The sequence below is a fragment of the Camellia sinensis genome, chromosome 4, assembly GCF_055761805.1.
Source record: "Camellia sinensis isolate YWXY chromosome 4, ASM5576180v1, whole genome shotgun sequence".
Taxonomy (NCBI): Eukaryota; Viridiplantae; Streptophyta; class Magnoliopsida; order Ericales; family Theaceae; genus Camellia; species Camellia sinensis.
In genome coordinates, this window is record NC_138964.1 from 63,251,118 (window position 1) to 63,273,915 (window position 22,798).

Consider the following 22,798-nt stretch of genomic DNA (forward strand, 5'->3'; position numbering starts at 1 on the left):
TTTTGGGGGATTTCTATAATACTAACCACTAACGTTATAACCTTTGTTATCTATTTGAATGACATGTTCCTTTCCTCTATTACTGAAATTGTTGTTATTGACTTGAATATCATGCTTCACTACTTGCTTGCTATAAATGTGATGGTGTATTGGATTGGGAAAAAAGGACGGGGTGTGTGTGCGTTTACTGGGCATTCAAAGCTCATGGCATTTTATGCTAGGTACTAAAGACTATTAGACTGGTCGAAGGCAAAGCTGAAGCATTTGAGGACGTACGGCTGCCCCTAGGAGGATTAGAAACTAGTTTGTAAATGTGTTTGAGATTGTAAGGGATAGATCCCATGTTGTATTTAAGACATGATTTGTAATTTGTATACATATAACATTTGTAACCTATCCTTATACCCCGTCAACTCATGTCGGCCTTGTGTTAATACCTAGTCGAGATCTGTCAAAAAGGTAGCTTTGCTATCTAAGGTGGTTGGACTTTGAAGGGAGGCTATTTTGACTCCTCCGACCTTCTTGGGATCTTGCTTGGTTATTATCCAAATGACTTATTAGTGACGTTTCTTACTTTTATAACCTTAGATAAATCCTATATTTAATGGTTAATGTATTATCTGATGTTCCTGACTTTTGGGGCGTCACAACTTGGTGTCAGAGCCTAGGTTCAACCCTTACCCATGCGTTTCGACCTGCGGTTAGAGATTTCCCTGCCTCCACTATGCGATATTATTACAACACTATTTACTCTATCAACTGAAAGACATTAAAAATCAAATTTTGCTTAACCGACCTTAGGACGTTTCTTCGAATTTCAGGCATGGCAACGTCGGCTCGTGAAGCTGTATAGTGGTGCTCTAGTTGGAATCAAGGAGCTGAAGAAAGCATCTGAATATAAGACCAACAGAACCAAACTTTCATAATGAAGAAGGAGAACCTTGATCAATAAATCAAGACATGTAGTTTGTCCAAAATGATTAAGAATGGCGACGGAATCGGTAGTTGAGTAGGACAATGTTAGGAAGCATAATATGAATTACTTGAATTAGAAGCATTTCACCTTAGTAATTCCCTTAACTAACCGCGTTAGTAAAACCCTAACCTGCACCTAACTGTACGTTGGCAGATGGAGAACCACACACATGCAAACAATGACATTGGTACCAACGACAACACTAACCACAACGATGACGTCAATATTAATAGGAACGGGACAACTGGGATCAATAATCACATTCCTACACCCACAACCAACCTACCCGGGAATATCAAAAATCGAATTTTGGAAGAATTAGAAAGGCTGAAGAGCACACGTCAGAATGAGAGGACACATCTATTTTCTGAATTTCGCAAACAGAGACCGCCGATCTTCACTGGTGAGCCTGATCCTAAGATCGCTGAAAATTGGATTCGACAAATTGAGAAGATGCTGGAGACAATGGGAATAGTCGAGCATACAGACAAGATCGCTCTAGCCGTTTACCAGTTGGAAGGTGAGGCAGACCATTGGTGGACATTAATCAACGAATCTAGGGACATCACGACTATGACTTGGGTGCAATTTAAAGAATCATTTCTGAGGAAGTATTTCCCACACATTGTTAGACAGGAAAGAATTCGTGAGTTTCAATTGCTAGAGCAAGACACGATGACGGTGACCCAATACGTGGCGAAGTTTGAGGAATTAGCTCGTTATGCAACTCGATACGTAGCCGATGACAAAGAAAAAACACGAAAATTTGAGTGGGGTCTAGACCCTATAATCAGAGGAAGGGTTTTGCCCTTGCAACTTCCTACTTTTGCAGATGTAATGGACACAGCACTAGACGCAGAACAGGAGATAGTAGATACCAGACAGATTTGGAGCTTAAAGAAAGAAAGTCAATTCGATGTAGGACCAGAAAGAAACAGCCGAAGACATGCAGTACAAAAACCGTACTCTAGGGCACCACCACAACAACAACAACTACAACAACAACTGCAACAGCAGTACCAGAAGGAAAGCTTTCAAACAAGATCAGCTTGGCCGATCTAGTGTTACTATTGTCAACAACTGGGGCACAAGAAGAATGAGTGTCTCCAACTCGTCCAGTCAGGAAATCAAGGAAAAGGTACGAAAACAAATGCACAAGGGATTGACGAGCAGAAGACATGGAAGAACAAGCTAGGTCCAGCCAGTCAACAATACCAGATGGAATGAGGCAACAAGAGGCCTGGGCTCAATAATAATTAGAGGCCAACTGGCAGGATATTTACACTACAAGGAGAAGAAGATGAAGACCTCACTAAGCAGTACCCTGAGAGCGAGAAATACAACACATATGAACCCGAGGAACTGCAATACGAGCCTTGGTTAACCTAGAAAAATGTAACTAAGCAGTTAGAACTCCTTTGGAATGACTTTTTGTAACCTGAACGTAGATGGTGTAAATTTTCTTTATTTAATCCAGTCTTAGAACTTTTGGGTACACATTTTATTTGTCGTATTCCTTCATATCTGCAATATGTGTTAGGACATAGGAATTATTTGTGCAATTTTCGAGGCACCCGACTCCGACCTCATCTTAGAAATAGATTCATTACTCGTACCTTAGCAATTATCGATAGTTACCAAAAGAAGGAGATGACTTACCTATCCAATGGAATGCTTTTACTATTTAAGGGGGATAGATTAATGATTCAACAAATCAACAAACACAATGGAAAGTGTAGATCGCCACATCAGGAAATTAACAGTACAAGCCCTCACACTGGAGCAACAACGTCATTACCTATATAGTGAATAGTTCAAGAAGCGCGGGAGATTAGCTTATCTCATAACGTCATTAATTGGGGAGAAATTTGATTCAAAACACCATTATTAGAACGAGACCAATGGTGGCTTGGACAAAGGAAGAAGAACTTGAGAGAACAAGATAATCCGGCTAATTGCCCACAACATTTGAGACATGAAGAATGCTTGAAATTTCGAGGACGAAATTTATTTTAAGGGGGATAGGTTGTGAGACCCCTAAATTTTGTAAACCTTATTAGGTCCCTAAATTTTGAGTTATTATAATAAAGCTCTTAATTCATTGATTGTTCGCAAATTTAACCCTAGAACCGAAAACGCATCACGGACGAACCCATACAAACCCTAATCGACCCTGGAAGCTTAGAAATCATTTCTAACATTCTAATATTAATTATTTAACTCTCAAATTTTAGATTAATCGCTCTAAACCTTAACTTCTGGTTTTCACAATCTTCGTTCGGTTATTTACCTTTAAATTCAAAGCAAGATAATACAAATCGAATTATTTTTCCTAACACTAATTTATTAACTCTACACTTGAAATAGATACTTTAATTGAGCCCAAGCCCTCACATTTTTATTAAATCACAAATTGACCCGAAACAAGTAACCATTATATATTTATATATACACTTGTACCCTAAAATCTTTTTTTAACATTATATTTTATAATTTCCAAGATTTGTACACAAAATATATATATATATATATATATAAAACAAGTCCATCAATTCACCATCACATAGCTAACCATCATACCTCCTAGGCTATAATCATTGTACTTTAGTACAAACAATCCCTTGAAATCTTGGGGCAATAATGACCTTGGTACCTATAAAGATTTTCTATCTATATGAGTGTACTTCTAACTAGAAGGTATTTAAATTAGCCCTAAAACTAACTAGATCATAATTAAATACATAATTAAGGTTCTAATCCTCCCTCATTCCATTACATTTAAACTAAATCAAGGCACTATTCAATTGAATTGGAACCAATGAGCATTTGGGACTTTTCACACCAAATTCTCTATAAATACCACTCATCCCCATTTGTTGAGCACATATACACACCCACACACGCACCCACACTATATTCAAGTGAGAGAAGATAGGAGAAGAAGTTTGCTAGTAATTCCAACAACCCTCAAGTAAGCCATAGCACAATTCTCTCTTTTATTTTTCTTTTTCAAATACATGCTCTTGGAAGTTTTAAACATTCATTTCAGATGTGGTTGATGGTATTCTTGTGTTAGAAATGAAAGAACTTAAGCCTTGATTCTACCCTTCTTGTATTCCTCTTAATCGGTATAAGACTATATTTTCTATATCAAACTCTCAAAATTTCCAAAGGGCACACCTTCACCTTATATTTCTGAGTTCAATACATATTATTTAGCAAGTTTTCATCACAAGATAAGTGAAAAATTTGCCCTAGTTGACCTCTTTCCTTACCAAATTTCTATTTTCAAGAACTGTGCCAGAAAAATCAGTTTTTCATCCAACTTTTGAAATTTCTACAAAAATGTATAAAAATCTTTTGGACCTCCATTTTATGTCAATATCTTCCTTAAGGATTTATCTTTTAACTAAAATTGGTTTCATTGAAAACGAGTGAGCGGTTAGTGAGAAAAATCTGATTTTTGTAACGATCGACGAATCTGGACAGCGCTGGAGTATTTCTTAAATAACTAAAAATCTAGAAAAGCTATCACATTTCCGAAACATGTTCTGAAAACTAGATTGAAATCTCTACGAACCATTGGAAGGCTAGGTTCGGGAAATATCTGAAATAGCCCTTTTGATTTTAATCTTTAAATGGTATTGAATCTGGAAATTTAGTGTTGCATTGGTGTTTTGTGCTCTTGTGTACATGAATATGCTTATTAGTTTATGATCATGTCTTGGTATGGTATTTCATGTGTTATGGTTATGTTCCTTATCTTCTTCATTTTAATGATACTCATGCTTATGTGGATTGTTGAGTTTGTTCTAACTTGACTTAAAACATTGATCCAAACGAAAAACTTAATTGGGGTGGTATTAGGTTTTTGATCACTTGAATATTGAAAAAATGATAATGTGTTATTTATGGATTGATGAGATGTGCTCTCTAATTGAAGTTTAAGTCTTGCGCAAGCAGTTCTCGCGTAAACCCTAGAATGGAACGGACGTATTCAGACTCTTTGCGATGGTTTGATTGGTGAGAGGTGGTAGTGATTGAGGTGGAGGTGGAGGTGGAGGTGGAGACTTGGGTTGTGGTGGCAGTGGTGGTGGTGGTGGTGGTAGTGATTCAATTGGTAGAAGGGTAGACCAGGGAGGTAGAGAAGGTTGTGAACGGGGTGGTGGTGGTGGAGGCGAAGATTGAGGTAGTGGAAGAGGCGGAGATTAGGGTGGTTGTGGAGGCAGAGATCGAGGTGGTAGAGGAGGCGGCGAATATCAGGGTGGTAGTGGTGGGGGTGACCGAGGAGGTGGAGATGGAGGTGGGAGAGGTGGTGGAGACCGAGGTGGTTAGGGTTCTAGAGAAGGTGATGGCCAGGGTGGTAGAGGTGTGGGCGACAAAGGTGGTGGACAGGGCGACGGTGAAGGTGAAGGAGAAAACCTAGGAGGTGGAGGAGGTGGAGAAGGTAGAGACTTGGGTGGGGGAGGTGGTGGTGATTGAGTTAGTGAAGGGACAGACTATGGAGGTGGAGGAGTTGATGAACGGGGTAGTAGTGGAGGCGGAGATTGAGGTGGTAGAGGAGGCGAAGATTGGAGTGGTGATGGTGGAGGTAACTGTGGAGGTGGAGATGGAGGTAGAGGAGGTGGTGGTGATCGGGATGGTGGAGGTGGGGGAGACAGAGCTAGTAGACGGGGTAACAGTGGAGGTGAAGGAGGTTGAAAAGGTGGAGACTTGAGTAGGGGAGGTGGTGGTGATCGGGGTGGAGGAGGTGGCAGAGACTTGGGTTGGGAAGGTGGTGGTGATTGAGTTGGTAGAGGGGGAGACCGGGAAGGTGGAAGAGGTGGTGAACAGGGTGGTAGTGGAGGCGGAGATCGAGGTGGTGGAGGAGTCGGAGATCGGGGTGGTAGTGGAAGCGGAGATCGAGGTGGTGAAGGAGGCAGAGATCGAAATGGTGGTGGTGGAGGTGAATGAGGAGGTGGAGGAGGCAGTAGAAACCGGAGAGGTGGGGGTGGTAGAGAAGGTAATGATCAGGGTGGTGGAGGTAGGGGCGACGAGGGTAGTGGACGGGGCGATAGTAGAGGTGGAGGAGAAAACCTACCTAGGAGGTGGAAACTTGGGTGAGGGAGTTGGTGGTGATTAAGTTTGTGGAGGGGGAGACTGGGGAGGTGGAGGAGGTGGTGAACAGGGTGGTAGTGGAGACGGAGATCGAGGTGTTGGAAAAGCCAAAAATCGAGGCAGTGGTAGAAGCGAAGATCGGAGTGGTGGTGGTGGGGGTGACCAGGGAGGTGGAGATACAAGTGGAGGTGGAGGAGACAGTAGGGATTGAAGAGGTAGGGGTGGTGGAGAAGGTGGTGACCGGGGTGATGGAGTTGGTGATGACGATGGTGGTGGACGGGGTAACGGTGGAGGTGGAGGAGAAGACCTAGGAGGTGGCGGAGGTAGAGACTTGAGTGGGGGAAGTGGTGGTGATTGAGTTGGTGAAGGAGGAGATTGGGGAGATGGAGGAGGTGGTGAACGAGGTGGTGGTGGAGGCGGAGATTGTGGTGGTGGAAGAGGTGGAGGTCGGGGTTGTGGTGGTAGAGGTGAATGTTGAGGTGGAGGTGGAGGTGGAAGAGGCGATAAAGACCGCAGAGGTGGGGGTGAAGGTGGTGGAAGAATTGGTGACTGGGGTGGTGAAGGTGGTGTCGACAGAGCTGGTGAACGAGGTGACAGTGGAGGTGGAGGAAAAGACCTAAGAGGTGGAGGAAGTTGAGAAGATTGAGACTTTGGTGGGGGAGGTGGTAGTGATCGGGGTGGAGATGGAGGTGGAGATTTTGGTTACGGAGGTGGTGGTCGTTGAATTGGTAGAGGGGGAGACTGAGGAGGTGGAGAAGGTGGTGAACGGAATGGTGGGGGAGGTAGAGATCGGGGTGGTGGTGGAGACGGAGATCGAGGTGATGGAGGAGGCAGAGATTGGGGTGGTGGTGTTAGGGGTGACCGAGGAGGTGGAGAAGATGGTGGAGACCTGGGAGGTGGAGGTAATGAAGAAGGTGGTGACCGGGATGGTGGAGGTATGGGCAACGGGAGTGGTGGACGGGGCGATGGTGGAGGTGAAAGAGAAGACCTAGGAGGTGGAGGAGGTGGAGAGTTGGGTAGGGGAGGTGGTGGTGATTGAGTTATTGGAGGGAGACACTTGGGAGGTGGAGGAGGCAGTGAACGGGTTGGTAGTGAAGGCGGAGATCGGGGTGGTGGTGGAGGCAAAGATCGGAGTGGTGATGGTGGGGGTGACTAGGGAGATGGAGATGGAGGTGGAGGTGAAGGTGGAGACTGGGGAGGTGGGGATGGCAGAGAAGGTGGTGACCAGGGTAGTGGAGGTGGTAGTGACAAGGATGGTGGATGGGGTGACGGTGGAGGTGGAGGGGAAGACCTAGGAAGTGGCAGAGGTGAAGACTTGGGTGGTGGAGGTGGTGGTGGTGATTGAGTTTGTTGAGGGGGAGACTAGGGGGGTGGAGGAGGTGTTAAACGGGGTGGTGGTGGAGGCGGAGATCAAGGTGGTGGTGGTAGAGGTGACTGGGGAGGTAGAGGTGGATATTGAGGTTAAGGTGGAGGTGGAGGTAGAGGTAGAGGAGGCAGTAGAGATCGCGGTGGTGGAGATGGTGAAGGACGTGGTGACTGGGGCAGTGGAGGTGGTGGCGACAGAGCTGGTGAACGGGGCGACGGTGGAGGTAGAGGTGGAGGTGGAGGAAGTTGAATGGGGTAGTGGTGGAGGCGGAAACTGGGGAGGTGGAGGAGTGGTGAATGGAGTGGTGGTGGAGGCAAAGATCGAGGTGGTGGGGGAGGCGGAGATCGAGGTGGTGGTGGTGCAGTTGACTGGGTAGGTGGAGATGGAGGAGGCAGTCGAGACCGGGGAGGTGGTGGTGGTGGAGGAGGTGGTGACCGTGGTGGTGGAGGTTGTGGCGACGGGGGTGGTGGACGGGGCGACGGTAAAGGTGGTAGAGGTGAGTTGTGGAATATCGATGGCCAGGGGAATATTTGAGGATGTGGTAATTTAGGTGGAAGGATAACTAGAGGAAGGTGTAATTTAGGTGGAAGGATATAGGGAGGATGGAAGCGGTATATACAGTCGTTGTCATCATAGCAATGAAGATTGCTAGCACAACCCATAACTGTGTTTCTTTTTGTTGCCTTGTCATTTCAGCAAACAAACAGTGACAAAGTTTTGCTTTGATATCTTCAATATCTCATTGAAGTAAAATCAAACTTCGACAATATCAACTACTAATGTTTTTAGTTCACCTTATGGCAAGACCTTTTTATTTCTTTTACACTGTGTTTGGTTAAGAGATTTAAAAAAAGATTTAGAAAAAGAAAGAGAAAATGTGTGAAATTAAGTGAAATGTAGGTATATTTTTTCACATTTCACATTCATTTTCCATTTTCCTTTGCAAATCTTTCTTCAACTCCCCCAATCAAACACAAATTTAACTTATTTGATACCGAGATATATTTGCTTAGGCCTCATTTATAATTTGTCCTTGAGAGATCTTTTGAAAGTAGTTAATTTTGTGCCTAATTTGTTACCAAAATATGACTTTTTTTTTTTAATACCATAAATGTCATTGGGGCAAATTTGTGCATGCAAAAAAAGCCCCACTGTACAAGCGCCACACCCAAAGTTTCATCCCCCACCCTTAAACCCATAAAAATTTTAATTTTACGAAATTAAGATAAATATTTTTTTATAATAAAATTGTAACAATACTACAAAATACATAAAATTACTATAAAAATACATAATTTCATTTATGAACTATAAATAGTCATAATTCTTATAAAAAAAATACGTAATATTTATCATAAAAATACGTAATATACACTACAAAAACACATAACAAAATACATATAGTACACACTTTTCATAAAATTTCCCATAATTTTATTTCTTTATCTTTCCCATCGTAGAAAGTAAAAGCAACATGTATTTTTTTTTCTTCTTTTGTCATGCATATAAAAATCTTTAATAAAAATTATAGGGTACATTACACTCATTTCTATTGAGGTTTAAAAAAATACAATTAGTCTCACATTTTTTTTATATAGTCATACTATTTTCTTTCTAGATTTTAATTTATATAACACGTATGTCCTTTTTATTAGCAACTCGTGAGTCATCTAGATGTAAAAATAATATTGTCATGTCTATTTTACTAAAATATATATTCACTATTTGCATTAGTTTTGATTGCTTAATCCTAACTAAAAAGAATATTAATATAATTATGTTAAATTTGTGAAATTAATTATATTTTTATCAAAATTTCAAGAAAAATGAGTATAATTACACAAAATTATAATATAATTTTTAAAAACAAATAAATAAATATATATATATAAATTGACAAACCGCCCAATTAAAATTTTTGCGATAGAACTAAAATAGAGTCGAGCTGCCTCCGTGTAATTAGGATATCCTTAAAAAAGTTTTTTGTAGATCATTATTACCCTTTATTTCAAAGTGTAATGAGAAAAATGGGTCGAGTCAAATTAAATTTTAAAATATTTAGACTTGTTTATTAAAATTTTAATATATTCGAGTTTGAGCTCGAGTGCAACAAAAATTTAACGAACTGAGTTCAAACCGAATTGGTTTAGGCTTGACTTTCGTTTGAACTTGTTCACGAGTTTTAACGAGACAAAAAAAATTTAAATTTGTATTTGCATATTTGACTAAAGTTGCAATTAAAACTTTAATTATACAATTATATATATAATATATACAAACATACTAAACGAAAAGTTAATATTTTACTTTACTAATAATATCTACTACCACTATTATATAAAGGTATTATCAGTAGTTAGCTATTATTTACATTTACATTTTTAAATATATAAATAACATATTTATCTTATTTTTTATACATATTTTTACATTATTAATATATAAATAACAAATATTAAATGAGCTAGCTAACTAGCTGAGTTGTAGTATGCTTGGATTTATTTATTAAGATTTTAACGAGTTCGAACTCAAACGCAAAAAAAAAAAAAACAAAAAACAAAAAACAAAAAAACAAAACAAAACAAAAAAATGAATAAATAAATAAATAAATAACAAACCAAGCTCAAACAAGCCCTTATTGAACTAAGTTGGAGTTTGTTCATGAACAATTTTGTTCATTTGCAATCCTAATGTAGCGTAATTAGAAATTTGATTTAGTAGTGTGATTCAGTGTCTTCATTTGAATTAAGACGCTGCTTTATAATCGGATGAGAAGAAAGAGTGAAAAAAGATTAAAAAAACTATAAAAAAAAAAATTAAGGCGCCGTGTTAAAATATTAAAAGAAAAATTATAAACATTTAAAACTTCATGCTTAAAAAAAGGTTAAAAAAAATAATAATGATGTACAAATAAAATTTTATATAGAATTATGTGACTTATTACTATCTTTCACTTTCAATCAAAATAGGCACCATTACCCTTGTAATTCAAAATTACATCTTGGATAATTTTTTTTATATAAATGTTTAAAAATTACTCCTCTTATATATATTTGTGATTGATAAAAAAAAATAGCGTTACGTGATGTCTTATTAACATATAAAAATTTATCGTATAAGAGAGAATACGAGAAAAATCATAATGGCTGACTTTTAACCTTCTATATATGAAACTTTGATTATTAGACCCTCCTTATAAGGTTTTATTATCAAAATGATAAGTTTATACCAGTTTTGTTTCTACAAGGACATAGATAAGGAGCACACAATCTGTAAGTTATTTATGAAAATATTTTTAATTCATTTTTTTAAGTTTAAAATTGTGCATCCTTTTTGATAGATGTTTATTTTTGTAAAATTTGTATTTTTTTAAATCCTCCTCGATATATAAATAACAAAAGATCCATGTTAACTATTAAATTTTGAAAGAAAAAAAATACGCTGGTGAAATTTAATTGTCCAACCTAACACATTAAAATTTCACAATGTTAAAGTTAGTTTGGCTAGTGCAAGTCCAACACTCCCACTACAATGGGGGTGTTTGTTTCAGCTTTTCAGAGGTAATTTATGGCTTTTAGCTTTGAAAAAATTATTTTAGACTGTTTAGTTAAACTTATTTCAAACAGCTTCTGATTCTAACAGCTTATTTTAACTCAAAAAAGCTGATTGTGAGAAGCTGCTCACCCCTTGCTTCTGATTATCAGTTTCTGCTATGGACATGTTAATTTATGGTTATACTCTTAAATTTTTTTTATTTTTTATTTTTTTAAAAATAGAAAAAGATTCAAATAGACTATAGATTATTATTATTATTTTTTATGAGAAATGTAGACAAACAAAAAATAAAAATTAATTGAAAAAGTTATTTCACAGCTTATTTAACAAACACTATTCAGCAACTTAAATTTATAATCCAACAGCTACACCAAACAGATTAACAACTTCTAATTAAAGTCATAATCTATAATCTGTTAAGCTATAATCTATAAACTGTTTTAACAGCTACACCAAACGGGGCCAATGATCCCGACTGCTGATTTTCCATATCAAATTTATTATTATTTTTAAATATAAACATCAAATAAACAAGACTTGAAAGTAATTAAAAGAAATTCAACTTGTTCTAAAAATCATAAAAAAAAAAAAAAAATCTATTGACATTCCTAAATATATTTCTAAAATGCATATGAAAGAAAATTTCAAAAATTCAATTCTATATTGAGTAAATAAAAATATTCATACAATAAAATTTCACTATTTAAATATAAAAATATCTTCACTAACCTTCAACTTGCTTAAAAATGATTAAATTAATTTTGAAGTTCCGAAATATATGTCTAATATGATATGAAATAGTTTTAGAAAATTCAATTCAGTAGATTGGATAATCGAAAATAAAAATAAAAAATTGAACAGTGGAATTTTCACTTTGTTTTTTAAGAAAATATAATTCGGGAAAAATCTTCAAAACAATCACGGCTGGAAATGAGGGTTTTGGCGGCGTTTAAAAAACGCCGCTATAAGTTCCAAAAACGCCATCTAAAACTTTTGTGACGTTTTTCACCAAGCGCCGAAGATGCGGCCGTCGCTATAACTTTATGACGCTTTAGAAACGTCGCTATATTATTATAGGCGGCGTTTGCTAAAAATTCCACCATGACATCACCATGCTATTTAGCGACCTTTTTAAAACGCCATCGTACTCTTTTTGAAAAATCTAACCGTTGAAATAATATTTAGCGACGTTTTTAGAAACGCCATGATAGCCTCTTTTTTTTATAAAAAAAATTATACTAATTTTATATGATTGAACTAAAAAAACGAAAAAATAACACTATTATGAAATAATAACTCTCATTCAAATATCAAATACAACATTAGTTCACTTTCCCATTCAATTTAATATCCAATCACCATTAATCACAAAATAACATATTCACAAATCATGTTTTAACAAAGACATTAACCGAGAAAGAAGAAATAGCAAATTACTAACATATTCACAATTTAATGATTGATCCAACTATACAAGAGATGGCAAATTACTACCAAGAAAATTATCCCCAACTCAAGATATCACCAAAGTTAGAGACTATTGAACTTTACTAAATTGCATTTCAAAAATCTATTCCTGCCTGTAACATAAATTTCAAGTTTGGATGAGTTAAATTCAAATTGATGAGAGAGTTCACTATTAGTCTTCATTGGTCTACATACCTGCATCAGAACATAAATTACAATCAGATTCACCAAAATAAACATAAATTGAAGAATTTGTAAACTTAATTTTCTTAATCACTTGATTGCATTTATTTATTTTTAATTGTTTAATTTTTTTGGTAGAGGTGGTTAGAGTTTTGCTCCTGACACAAATCTATGATTTAAGTTACAACTTTACTCCTTCAATGGTATTTAAACAAAAACTAGGACTAAAATTTTTGTTTTCGTCCAGAATTGAAAAGAAGCTTTAAAAACAATTTAGGTTTTAACAGAAAGCTCTGTTTAAGGGATTTATTACATTTCTTTATTTATTATTTTTCCAAAAAAGACTAAAGCCCATCAATATAAACTTTAAGCCTATTGTTGGCAACTGTAATTGAGCTCTATATTCCCTTTCTTAATTGGAATCCCAATTTTGTGCATTAACAAACAAAAGTTCATATGCCAGAATCCTCACCTTAAAGAGGACCTACAAAAATTTTGTTGTGTTATAGAAATTAGGCTATCAAATCCCAAGGATTTTAACAACAGCAAATTATTTTCACAAGCCCATCAGCAAATCAGTAAGTCTTGCCCTGGCATCTACATAAAGATTCTTTGTGCACATCAAATATTTTGTCATCACCACCATGGATTTTAGGAAGGAGAAAATGTTGGAAATAAACATGTTCCAAGTTTACTGAAATTTCAGTTGACTTTTGAACATTTGGAAACTAGTAACTTAACACTCTGTTCATTCATAATTATCTTTATAAAAGACATAAGTTATTATGATATCACTCTCCGTCCACTAAGCCAGGCAATTCACACAAAGCTTTAACCCGATCCTGTCGTGGCATTGAACAATTTATGTTTTCAAACAACACATGCCAATTTCCACACTAGAAGTTTTTTATTGCATTAAAAAAAAAATACTGTTCTGTCTAAGGAGACATTGCCATGAGGATCTTCAGGCTGTGGCATTTGAATGAAAGTTCTATTCAGATCAAGTTTGACCAAGACAGTCATAATTTCATGTTTACCAAGCACTATAAGCAGATTATGGAAGGTGATGCACCTTTAGTAATAGACAAAAAAATACCTCTATGGAAGTATCTCTTCTCTCAGCTGCTGCAACAAGTGTTTCAATGTTCAAAGCAGAACCAAACCCTGTAGTAGATGAATGTTGCATGCCTACATAGATGGGATGCTCAAGAAATCAACACTAGAAAGGAAAAGTAAGGGATTTCATGGTGAAATGAGGATTTAATATCGAAAATGGCAAGCATGATAAAATAACTTACTCGAAGTAATTGCCCTGGAAGAATGTAGAAACCCAGAAGAAGAAGATAATACAGCTGCTGGAACGCCAGTTGCATTCTATGATGAGATCATTTGTAAAGACCGAGAGACAATTGGAGGCAAAGAACATCTTAGATGTGTAAATTAAAATAAATAAATAAAACCAATAAAAGAGTAATTTTATTGAAAACAATACATACAATGCCTTCTAAGGATGTACAGACGTCTATAAAGCTTACTTCAATCCGATTTATTCATTTTTGGAGAAGACTTTTTATTTTTTGGTAGATATTGTAGGAGTTACATTTTAGGGAAGGGATTTAGTTTTGGGGTTCTTGTGTCTAATTAATTTTTTTTTCTTTTGCTGTACAGGGGTGACACCCCCTTGGTGTCCATCTGATACAGTTCCGTACTTATTCATAAAAAATAAAATACAATGTAATACCTTCTGAGGATTAGGAATATCACTCAAGGAAACATTTGAAGAATTCCCAGGAGGTAAAATTGGTTTTGAGAAAATGCCTGAAGTGGAATGTGCTTTATGCCTGTCACCGGGAGGGAAGAAGAGAGTTGTTTCCCATGCTGTGAGGACCTAGGTCCCACTAACTGCCACAAGGAATCAGGCATCTAATGTAATAAAAACAAAAAATAAAAACAAAAACATGAACCGCTAGAGAATGCTTCGCTTAATAAACTAAAGCAGCTCAAGCACAGAAAATGAGAATACAGAACACAGAGGCACTATCTTCTAAAAGTAAGAATACATGCAACCAGACATATCCGAGGCAAAAAACTATACACAGAAAATGGGGTCACTGAAAACAACTTGGTGATCAAAAACAATTAAATGTTCTCAATAAATTTTCATTTTATGCAAAAACAATTAAAAGTTCTAAGACAATAAATTTTCATTCTATGCATTTTTGTTTCCATGTTCTCAATAAATTTTCATTTTATGCATTTTCATTTCCAACTATTCAATCACTAATGTGATCAAAAACTCAAAATGTACATATTCAACTCCATGAGACATCCAAATCAAACACCAGTTTCGAGCTAGAGAGAAACTATAGCCAAACTAATAGCATGTACAAATGCAGTCAAACGAAAGGACAATTTGTCGATATGAACAAACCGAGAAGAGAGAGAGAGAGAGAGAGAGAGAGTAATTTGGACATGAACATTTTAAGGCTTAAATGATACACACAAACACACGAATGCACAAACATTTTGTGAATATGTAACAGACATTAACGTACAACGCGTAAAAGAAATGGCTACTTACCAAACAAAGCATCACCCTTCTCAACATGATCAAATTCGGAAAGGGGCAGCAATATAGAGTGTAGTTTCACTCTTCCTCCGCGTTTGTTCTAATTTTAATCAAAAGAAGTAACAGTGTTATACAAGTAATTAGAATTTTTTTTAGATGATTTGAACATAAAGGAAAAATGAGAAGGAAACACATGATATTAGACAAACACCTGGTATTTCATGAACTTTTCAGCGTGTTCCCTTTCTTCTTTAATTTGTTGACACTTAATTTGTTCGTTCTTGAAGGAATATACATCATCAGTAGAGTGGCATGCGATGCAAGATCATACTTGCAATCCTGGCTCTTGACAAGCCTCTGCAAATTTAGCTGCTGAAAGAGCTGCATTTCTTTTCATATCAGCTTCCTTGCGCTCTAGTTCAGCCAGTTGCTGTTAAGTCCTTTGGACCTGATTTTTCTGATATGGTCTTCAAATATGAAATACAATTGATCAATAATATAAGCCGCACTAACATCAAGCAAATATTATTATTTAGCATTAACCAAGTAGACAATCACGAGAGCACTCACATTTCATAATTAACATTCTGGACCACTAGCTGAGCAGCCTCACCAAGGTAAATATGATCTTTCTCAAAAGATTGCATGATTGACTCCCAAACACCCTGCCAAAGGTTAAAATTTAAATAAGAATTATATGTAGAAAAATGGTAAGTCAGGGGAGGGGCAGAGAGAGAGAGAGAGGACTGTTTTTGAAGATCTTACAGCAGCACCTGAAAGCTGGCCAAAAATATTATGGCTTTCTGGAGTCAACTTCAAAAGAATACCATATATTTGTTTGGCTTCCAAGTAACCAATCCCTGGAAAGAGAATGTGAATTGACATAAAACACCTAAATAGTAAGTAAAAAAGAAAAAATCCACACTGCTGAGTATAATTCCTTGAGTTTCAGTGCAACAAATTAATAAGCAAAAATTCCTCCATGAATAGAACATATATTCCATGGCTTGTGAGCATGTCTATCCAAGTACTTGTATACACATATACTTATGTATGTGAACATATATCCACATGTTAAAGAAATATTAAATCAACAACATGTCGGAAAGTACCTACAACCTTTAGATCTTTGAATCGCACCCAGTTCAGCATTTAGATCTTTGGAGCTCCTTCATATATATATATATATATATATTTGTGAGTGAAAGACAAATCGGCCAAGTTTGGTTTTACTCCGCTATCACACATTTGCATACAGCACAAACCAAAACAAAAGAAAAGGTGTTTAAAAAACGTCTTCCTTTGTGCACTGGCAGCATAAGCAACTCCTTCCATTTTTGAGACAACAAATAAAGATCCAACTATACCAGCATAGAGAGATTACCCATTAATAAGTTTAAACCTTTCTGACCCTCTTACAAAAACATAAAGCATATTTGACATTATGAAAATCTGCATACCAGGTGCATATAACCTGAAGTAGCAAATAGCAAGGTAATAACCACATACCAGAAATCCCTTGTGCACTGGCAGCATAAGCAAGAATCATTTTCTCATTTGCATCATCAATACAATACAAGTGAGGAACCTAATGGTAGAAGTATTGTTTCAAGAACCAGTTGCAAAACCATACAGAAAATTATGTTCATGACGGAATCTATAGATAACAAACCAGGTTGCCATTTGCGTCAATAACTTGCATACGCTCATCTACTAGAACAAAACCCCGTTGTGATAAATGCCGCATCTACCTGTAGCAAAACAACCGAATTTTTTGATAAAGGGTGCAGTACAACAAACTAGATAAATAAAAAAGCATGGACAGACAGTAAGGTAGAAAAGTCAGTTGTTGTCTCAAATTGTCTTCATTAACCAACTAATTTAGACATTGGAAGGGCGTTGGCTAGCACAACACCCAAGTCAAATCTCATTTTTTGGCAGGTTTTCTCATTTTTGCAAAGAATTTATTCATCGCAATATTTTACCAATGAAGTAAAAAAAAAAAACTGAATAATTTTTAACAATTGGTAAAGTAAAGCTATTTTGAGGATGCCTTGTGTTATCTAAATTTCAAACTAATCCATCATTTTTTTATATATTTTTTTTTATTGGCAAAAATAACTCAATCACTCCATATGAAAGAAAACAATACAAAAGTACTCCCCTTAATCATACACAAATACTCACCCATTGCCTTTCAACCCCATTAACTTCACAACACAAGTAAAGAAAAAAAAAAATGTTGGCAAGATACCAACAGATGGAACACAACAACAACAAAATGAAGGAACAAAGAAACAGGGGCAGCACTACAATCATATTCCAAAACTGACCCACAGATTGCTCAAATTAAACATGAGTCATCTTCCACAAACTCCTTCCCAATTGTTAATCAAATCATTAAAGCTCATGAGCAGTATCACTACTGGTATGTGCTTTCACCCAAGTCACCATTCAATTACCTCTTTTTAAACATAATCCACCAAATAGTTGTGGATTTTTTATTTATTTATTTATTTTTTTTTTTTTTTGATAGCCGTATTACAAATATGAAAAATAAATGGAAAACAAATTTGTTTGATCCCATAAATCTCATTCCCCTCCACCAATCAAAAAATATGGAAAACAAATTTGTTTACATACTTTTGATGTTTGTGAACAAAACACAATTTATGATTGGTGTAGACTGTGGGTCATTCTTATCAAGAAGTGTATTGATCCCATAAATCTCATTCCCCTCCACCAATCAAAAAATATATTTTGTTCCAATTTATAAATTTCATAAAAATCATTACATCAAACTGAATAACACCAAGCCCAAAAAAATAAACAACCATCTAAAATTGTCATATTTGGCAGAGAAAATAAATCACCAAGAAGATATAGTTTTGTTGCTCAATTAAGCTTATGAAGGAGATGCTTGATTTTGAAATATTGATTTTCTTCTTAAGTAGATGGTAAAGTCTAATTATAGATAGATAATGTTTAATTATCAACATGAAAAGAAAATAATCTATTTAATTTTTGTAAAGACAGTATATGTATTGTAGTAAGCAAGCTGAATCTCTGAATCACAGAGCTGAACTGACATGGTTAAGTCTGAAATGGCTCTGATGAATCACCGATCTGATGAATCACCGATCTGTTTCGCTGAGACCGAGCTGAATCTCTGAATCACAGAGCTGAACTGACAGAGATAATTAGGGTTTAGACAGCAGAGAGAGAGAGAGAGAGAGAGAGAGAGTCGCTCACCAATCTGAATCGATTCACCGATCTGAATCGATTTGGAGAGAGAACTTCGAAATGGCTCTGATGAATCACCGATGTAAGATCTTGGAAATGGCTCTGATGAACTTCGAACTTCGAAGAGGCTCTGATGAACGCTTACCGATTTGAATCGATCTCGATTTTGAGAGCGAGAGCGAGCGCGAGTGTGAGTGAGAGTCAGAGTGAGAGCGAGAGTGAGATTCAAAATAAAGATGAAACAGGGAGAGGGAGCGTGTAGGACAAAACCATTTCAAGTCGTTTATAAACGTCTTCTATGCATAAAACGGCGCTGTTTTGATTAGAGAAAAATACGACGTTTATGAAACGCCGTTAAATATTACAAACAGTGGCGTTTTAAAAAACGCCGTTAAAAATACGCCTCAAAAACTGATATTTCCTGTAGTGAATTTTTTTAAGCTGTGCTATGTTAAAAAAAAATTTAAAAAAATGAATAACTTAATAAGGTTACACGTCGAAATTTATCAAAATCTATCTCAATAGTTGTGATTTATATCTATGTCAATTATAAAAGTCAGATGAAATTGCTCAAAAAATACAATATTATAATTATTGTAAAAAATAAATTATAATCAAATTACTCACTAAGAAAGTATATTCAAATTGGATTTATCACCAAATATTTTCAGTGATTTTCATGTATTGAACAAGTAAAAAAAATAGTAATTTTAGGCCATGTTTGTTTGGGTGGACATGAGTTTGGGATTGGACTAATAGTCCAATAAAATTATTAATCCGATGTTTGGTTAAACAATTGAAGTTACGGACTAATTATTTTAAACTTGACTATTAGTTAAAATAGGATACATAATCTAACGAATTCGTAGTCCTAGGACTATTAGTCATGGGAATGCTAATCCAGTCCGCCCAAACAAACATGGCCTTAGTATTTATATATGCAACTGAATTTTGTGGGGATATGAGAGGGGGGGGGGAAGAAAAGAAAAAAAGCGACATATATATATATATATATTATTGGTTAAAATTTTATTTATCCTCTTGTTATTTGGATTTGGAGCAATTTATCCTCTTATGATTTAAATATAAATAGAAAATTCTCTTATAATTTTAGACTAAAGTGTAAAAGTTACTCTCTTCCTCTAAGTTAACAGGATGTGTACCACAAATGCCAAATTTGAGAGACGGGTTGTTTTTTTTTTTTTTTTTAGATAAAAAAAATAAAATAATAATAATAATAATAATAATTTGAAATTAAAATGAAAATAACATTTTCACCTTCATCTCCATCATCTTCATCTAAAACCTAAACCTAACTCAAACCAGTCACACCCACCTCCTCCCTCCCCAACAACTTCAGCCACTGTATCTCCCTTCCCAAGCTCCGTATCATTCCCGTCTCTTCCCTCCTAACCGTCGCCGACGTCTCCTTTCTATCTCCAACTACCATCGCTCCCTAATCTCCTCTGCCAGCCATTGCCACCACGCCTTCTTCGACCATCGTCACCACTCCTCTTCCCAAAAGTGGAGAGATTGGGAGAGAAAAGAAATCAATATTTTTATAATACCAATTTTGTCTCTGTAAAAATAAAAGAAATAAAATGATTGAAAATATAAAAAGGTTATTTTGGTAATATAACATAAAATAATTCATTTTCTTTTCTCTTATATAATCTAACCAAATAAGAAGGAGAAAAATCATAATCATTTCTTTTTTTTTTATTACTTTCTTATCCAAATAAGAAGGAGAGAAATTACAACTATTTATTTTAATTTCTTTTCTCTTATAACTTAAGTAATCATTTCTTTTCTTTTCTTTTCTCTTTTACGTTCCCAAACATAGAGGAAGAACAGCCTAGGAAAAAAATTGGAGAATTACGTGCATTGTGAGGTAAATATCACTTGTATTCTTTCATGTGTTGATAATTTTTTTTTCCTATTTCCACCTACACCTAATTTCCCAAAAACAAATATTATAAAAGAAGATCATGCTGTTGGATTCAGAAGAAAATTATTCTGCAATAAATAGAATAAAGGAAGAAATCTCTATCAACCTAAGTTCATCAAATCAACCTCTTCAATGTTTCTATCTGAAACTGGTTAATTTTTGTCATTGTTGTCGTCGTTGTCCACCAAACATCCGTGGCTGTACTCTAGATAATGGGTGATTGATTTATATGTTCTAGCTGGAAGAGATCTTCTTTACTCGTATTATGGCAAATGAATTTTCAAAAAATCAGAAAACTATATTTATACGTGTTAAAATTTCAAGTTGGAATTCAAAATTGGAAGTGCATCTTGAAAGAAATTCATGTGAAGAGAGAGAAAAAATATGTTGCTGCGTTTGTATAGAAAGATAGAGAAATAGCAAACAATAGTTAAGGGTCTCTTGGGTAACGTTTACGTTTTTAATTTATATTTACAAAAATTTTATAAACTGATTTTTGTTTATTTTAAAAAAAACATAAACTACAAGCGCATTTGATAATTGACAAAATGTTTAAAAAAATTTACAAATGTAAAAAAGAGTGAGAAATGGCAAGTAGTGGCAAGTGACGGCAGAAGACGGTGGTGGAAAGTGGTGACGGTGGGTGGTGGGTAGCGAGTGGTGGCGGGTGGGTGGGTGGGTGGGTGACGGTGGTGGTGGTGGTGGTGGGTTGGTGGGTGACGGTGGTGGATGGTAGCGAGTGGGTGGTGGTGGTGGTGGTAGTGGATGGTGGGTGGTGGTGGCAGGTGAGTGGCGGGTGAGTGGGTGGTAGGTGGTGGTGGTGGTGGTGGTGGTGGTGGTGGTGGGCGGATGGGTGGCTGGTGGTTGGTGGTGGTGGGTGGCTGGTGGTGGCAGGTGGTGGCGAAAGACGGTGGTGAGTGGTGGTGGCAGGTGGTGGTGGCGAAAGACGGTGGTGGAAAATGGTGGCGGGTGGTAGCTAGTGTTGGGTGGTTAAAAAAAAAAAAAACTGAAAACTCAAAATGGAAATACCTTTTTTGAGTTTACATTTTTTGACCAAATTTATAAACTAAGACCACTGATTTATAAATCAAAAATTTTACCAAACAAGTTTTTATTTGAGTTTTTTAAATTTTTGTAAATATAAACAAAAAACTGAAAATGTAAATATTACCAAACGGCACCTAAGTATCCCTCACCTTTCAGAGGGGTATTGAGGTAATTTCACATTTTTCCGTTAACGGTGTTAGGTTATAATTTATTCCAAAATAGCAAGGAAATTGTATGCTATTTTTGAACTATAGAAGATAAATTACTCGGAGTCCAAATCACAAAAAAAAAAAAAACTGAATTTTGTCCTATTTTATTTTAAATATGTACGAAAGCCTCATTTTATAAATTCACCTTCACCCAGGAAATTCACTATCATTTCCCTACTCTTTTTCTGTCTCCAAACAAATTAATGAAAGCCTGTATAATGAGAGATAGATCAACTATCGATTTTATGTTATTTTTTAATGAAAAATTGAAAACACTATTTAAAAAATTTATATATTAAAAATTATTGAGTTGTCCTTTACTGATTAAAAATTATATTAATGAAATTTTAACCAAATTTCTCTTTAAAGCATTATGAGACCTATAATGTTTAATGAGAAAAAATTTGTGGATGAAAGATATATAGACTTTTTTTGATATTAGTTGACAAATGGGGGACCAACAACAATTAACGACGGCCCAAATGTTAGAGTGAATTTCTGTAAAGTCAAACAAAAAATAGTTCCAGAAAAACCTAAAAAAAAATAAAATAAAATAAAGCTCAAAAAATTATCTAGAATTAACAATCAAAGTCTAGATTTACTTTTTGGTGTAATTCACAATATTAATTTTAAATTTTAAATGTATACTATAGATTTAAACAGTCTTCTCTTAGTCAAAATATTTGTTAGTGGACATTTTGGGTACAAAATGCTCTTTTCCAAAAAGTTAACCAAAAGAGGTAATAAGGCCAAAAACTTTGACCCAACAGGGGCAGAGAGCTTCTCTCGAGGTGATTTTTGGCGTTCTTCTACTGATTTTTTTGACATATTTTTGGTGAGTTCTAAAATACTTTAAAAATGTAGATTTAGATTTTTTATACCTATAAAAAGGGGTTTGAGAGCTTTTCCTCCAATTTTTGGCATAGATTTATGAATTTTCTACATTTACAATGATTTTCTCTTCTCTCAATCATTCTCCATTGCTATTATGGATGGTCTTCTCCTTCAACTCCGGCTTTCAACATTGAAATTCAACGGTGACAGCAGTGGAGTTGGGTAGCGGCGGAAGTGACGACAATTACGGTGATGGTGACGGGGGATGGCGATGGCGACTGTGAGTTTGGACTTTATTTTGCTG

The 22,798-nt window shown here is 35.9% G+C and overlaps 1 protein-coding gene across 1 annotated transcript; it reads right to left on the minus strand.

Moving 5' to 3' along the window:
* Positions 1–12,524: 12,524 nt before the first annotated feature.
* Positions 12,525–15,904, minus strand: LOC145789166 (uncharacterized). The gene is made up of 6 exons (XM_082923323.1): positions 15,784–15,904; positions 15,425–15,680; positions 15,226–15,313; positions 13,943–14,018; positions 13,741–13,832; positions 12,525–12,656 (listed from the first exon to the last, which is right to left on the minus strand). The coding sequence occupies exons 3-6, from the start codon at positions 15,250–15,252 to the stop codon at positions 12,525–12,527; spliced, it is 327 nt and encodes a 108-aa protein (XP_082779449.1). The 5' UTR covers positions 15,253–15,313; positions 15,425–15,680; positions 15,784–15,904.
* Positions 15,905–22,798: the final 6,894 nt, after the last annotated feature.

Bases quoted from the DNA above. Each gene is read 5' to 3' on its own strand.
- LOC145789166 (XM_082923323.1), bottom strand. From the start codon at position 15,252: ATGTTGAGAAGGGTGATGCTTTGTTTG. The intron at 13,833-13,942 runs GTAAGTTATTTT...CCATCTATGTAG, and splicing joins TTCCAGGGCAATTACTTCGA to GCATGCAACATTCATCTACT. The intron at 12,657-13,740 runs GTATTTTTTTGT...GTTCTGATGCAG, and splicing joins GAAGAGATACTTCCATAGAG to GTATGTAGACCAATGAAGAC.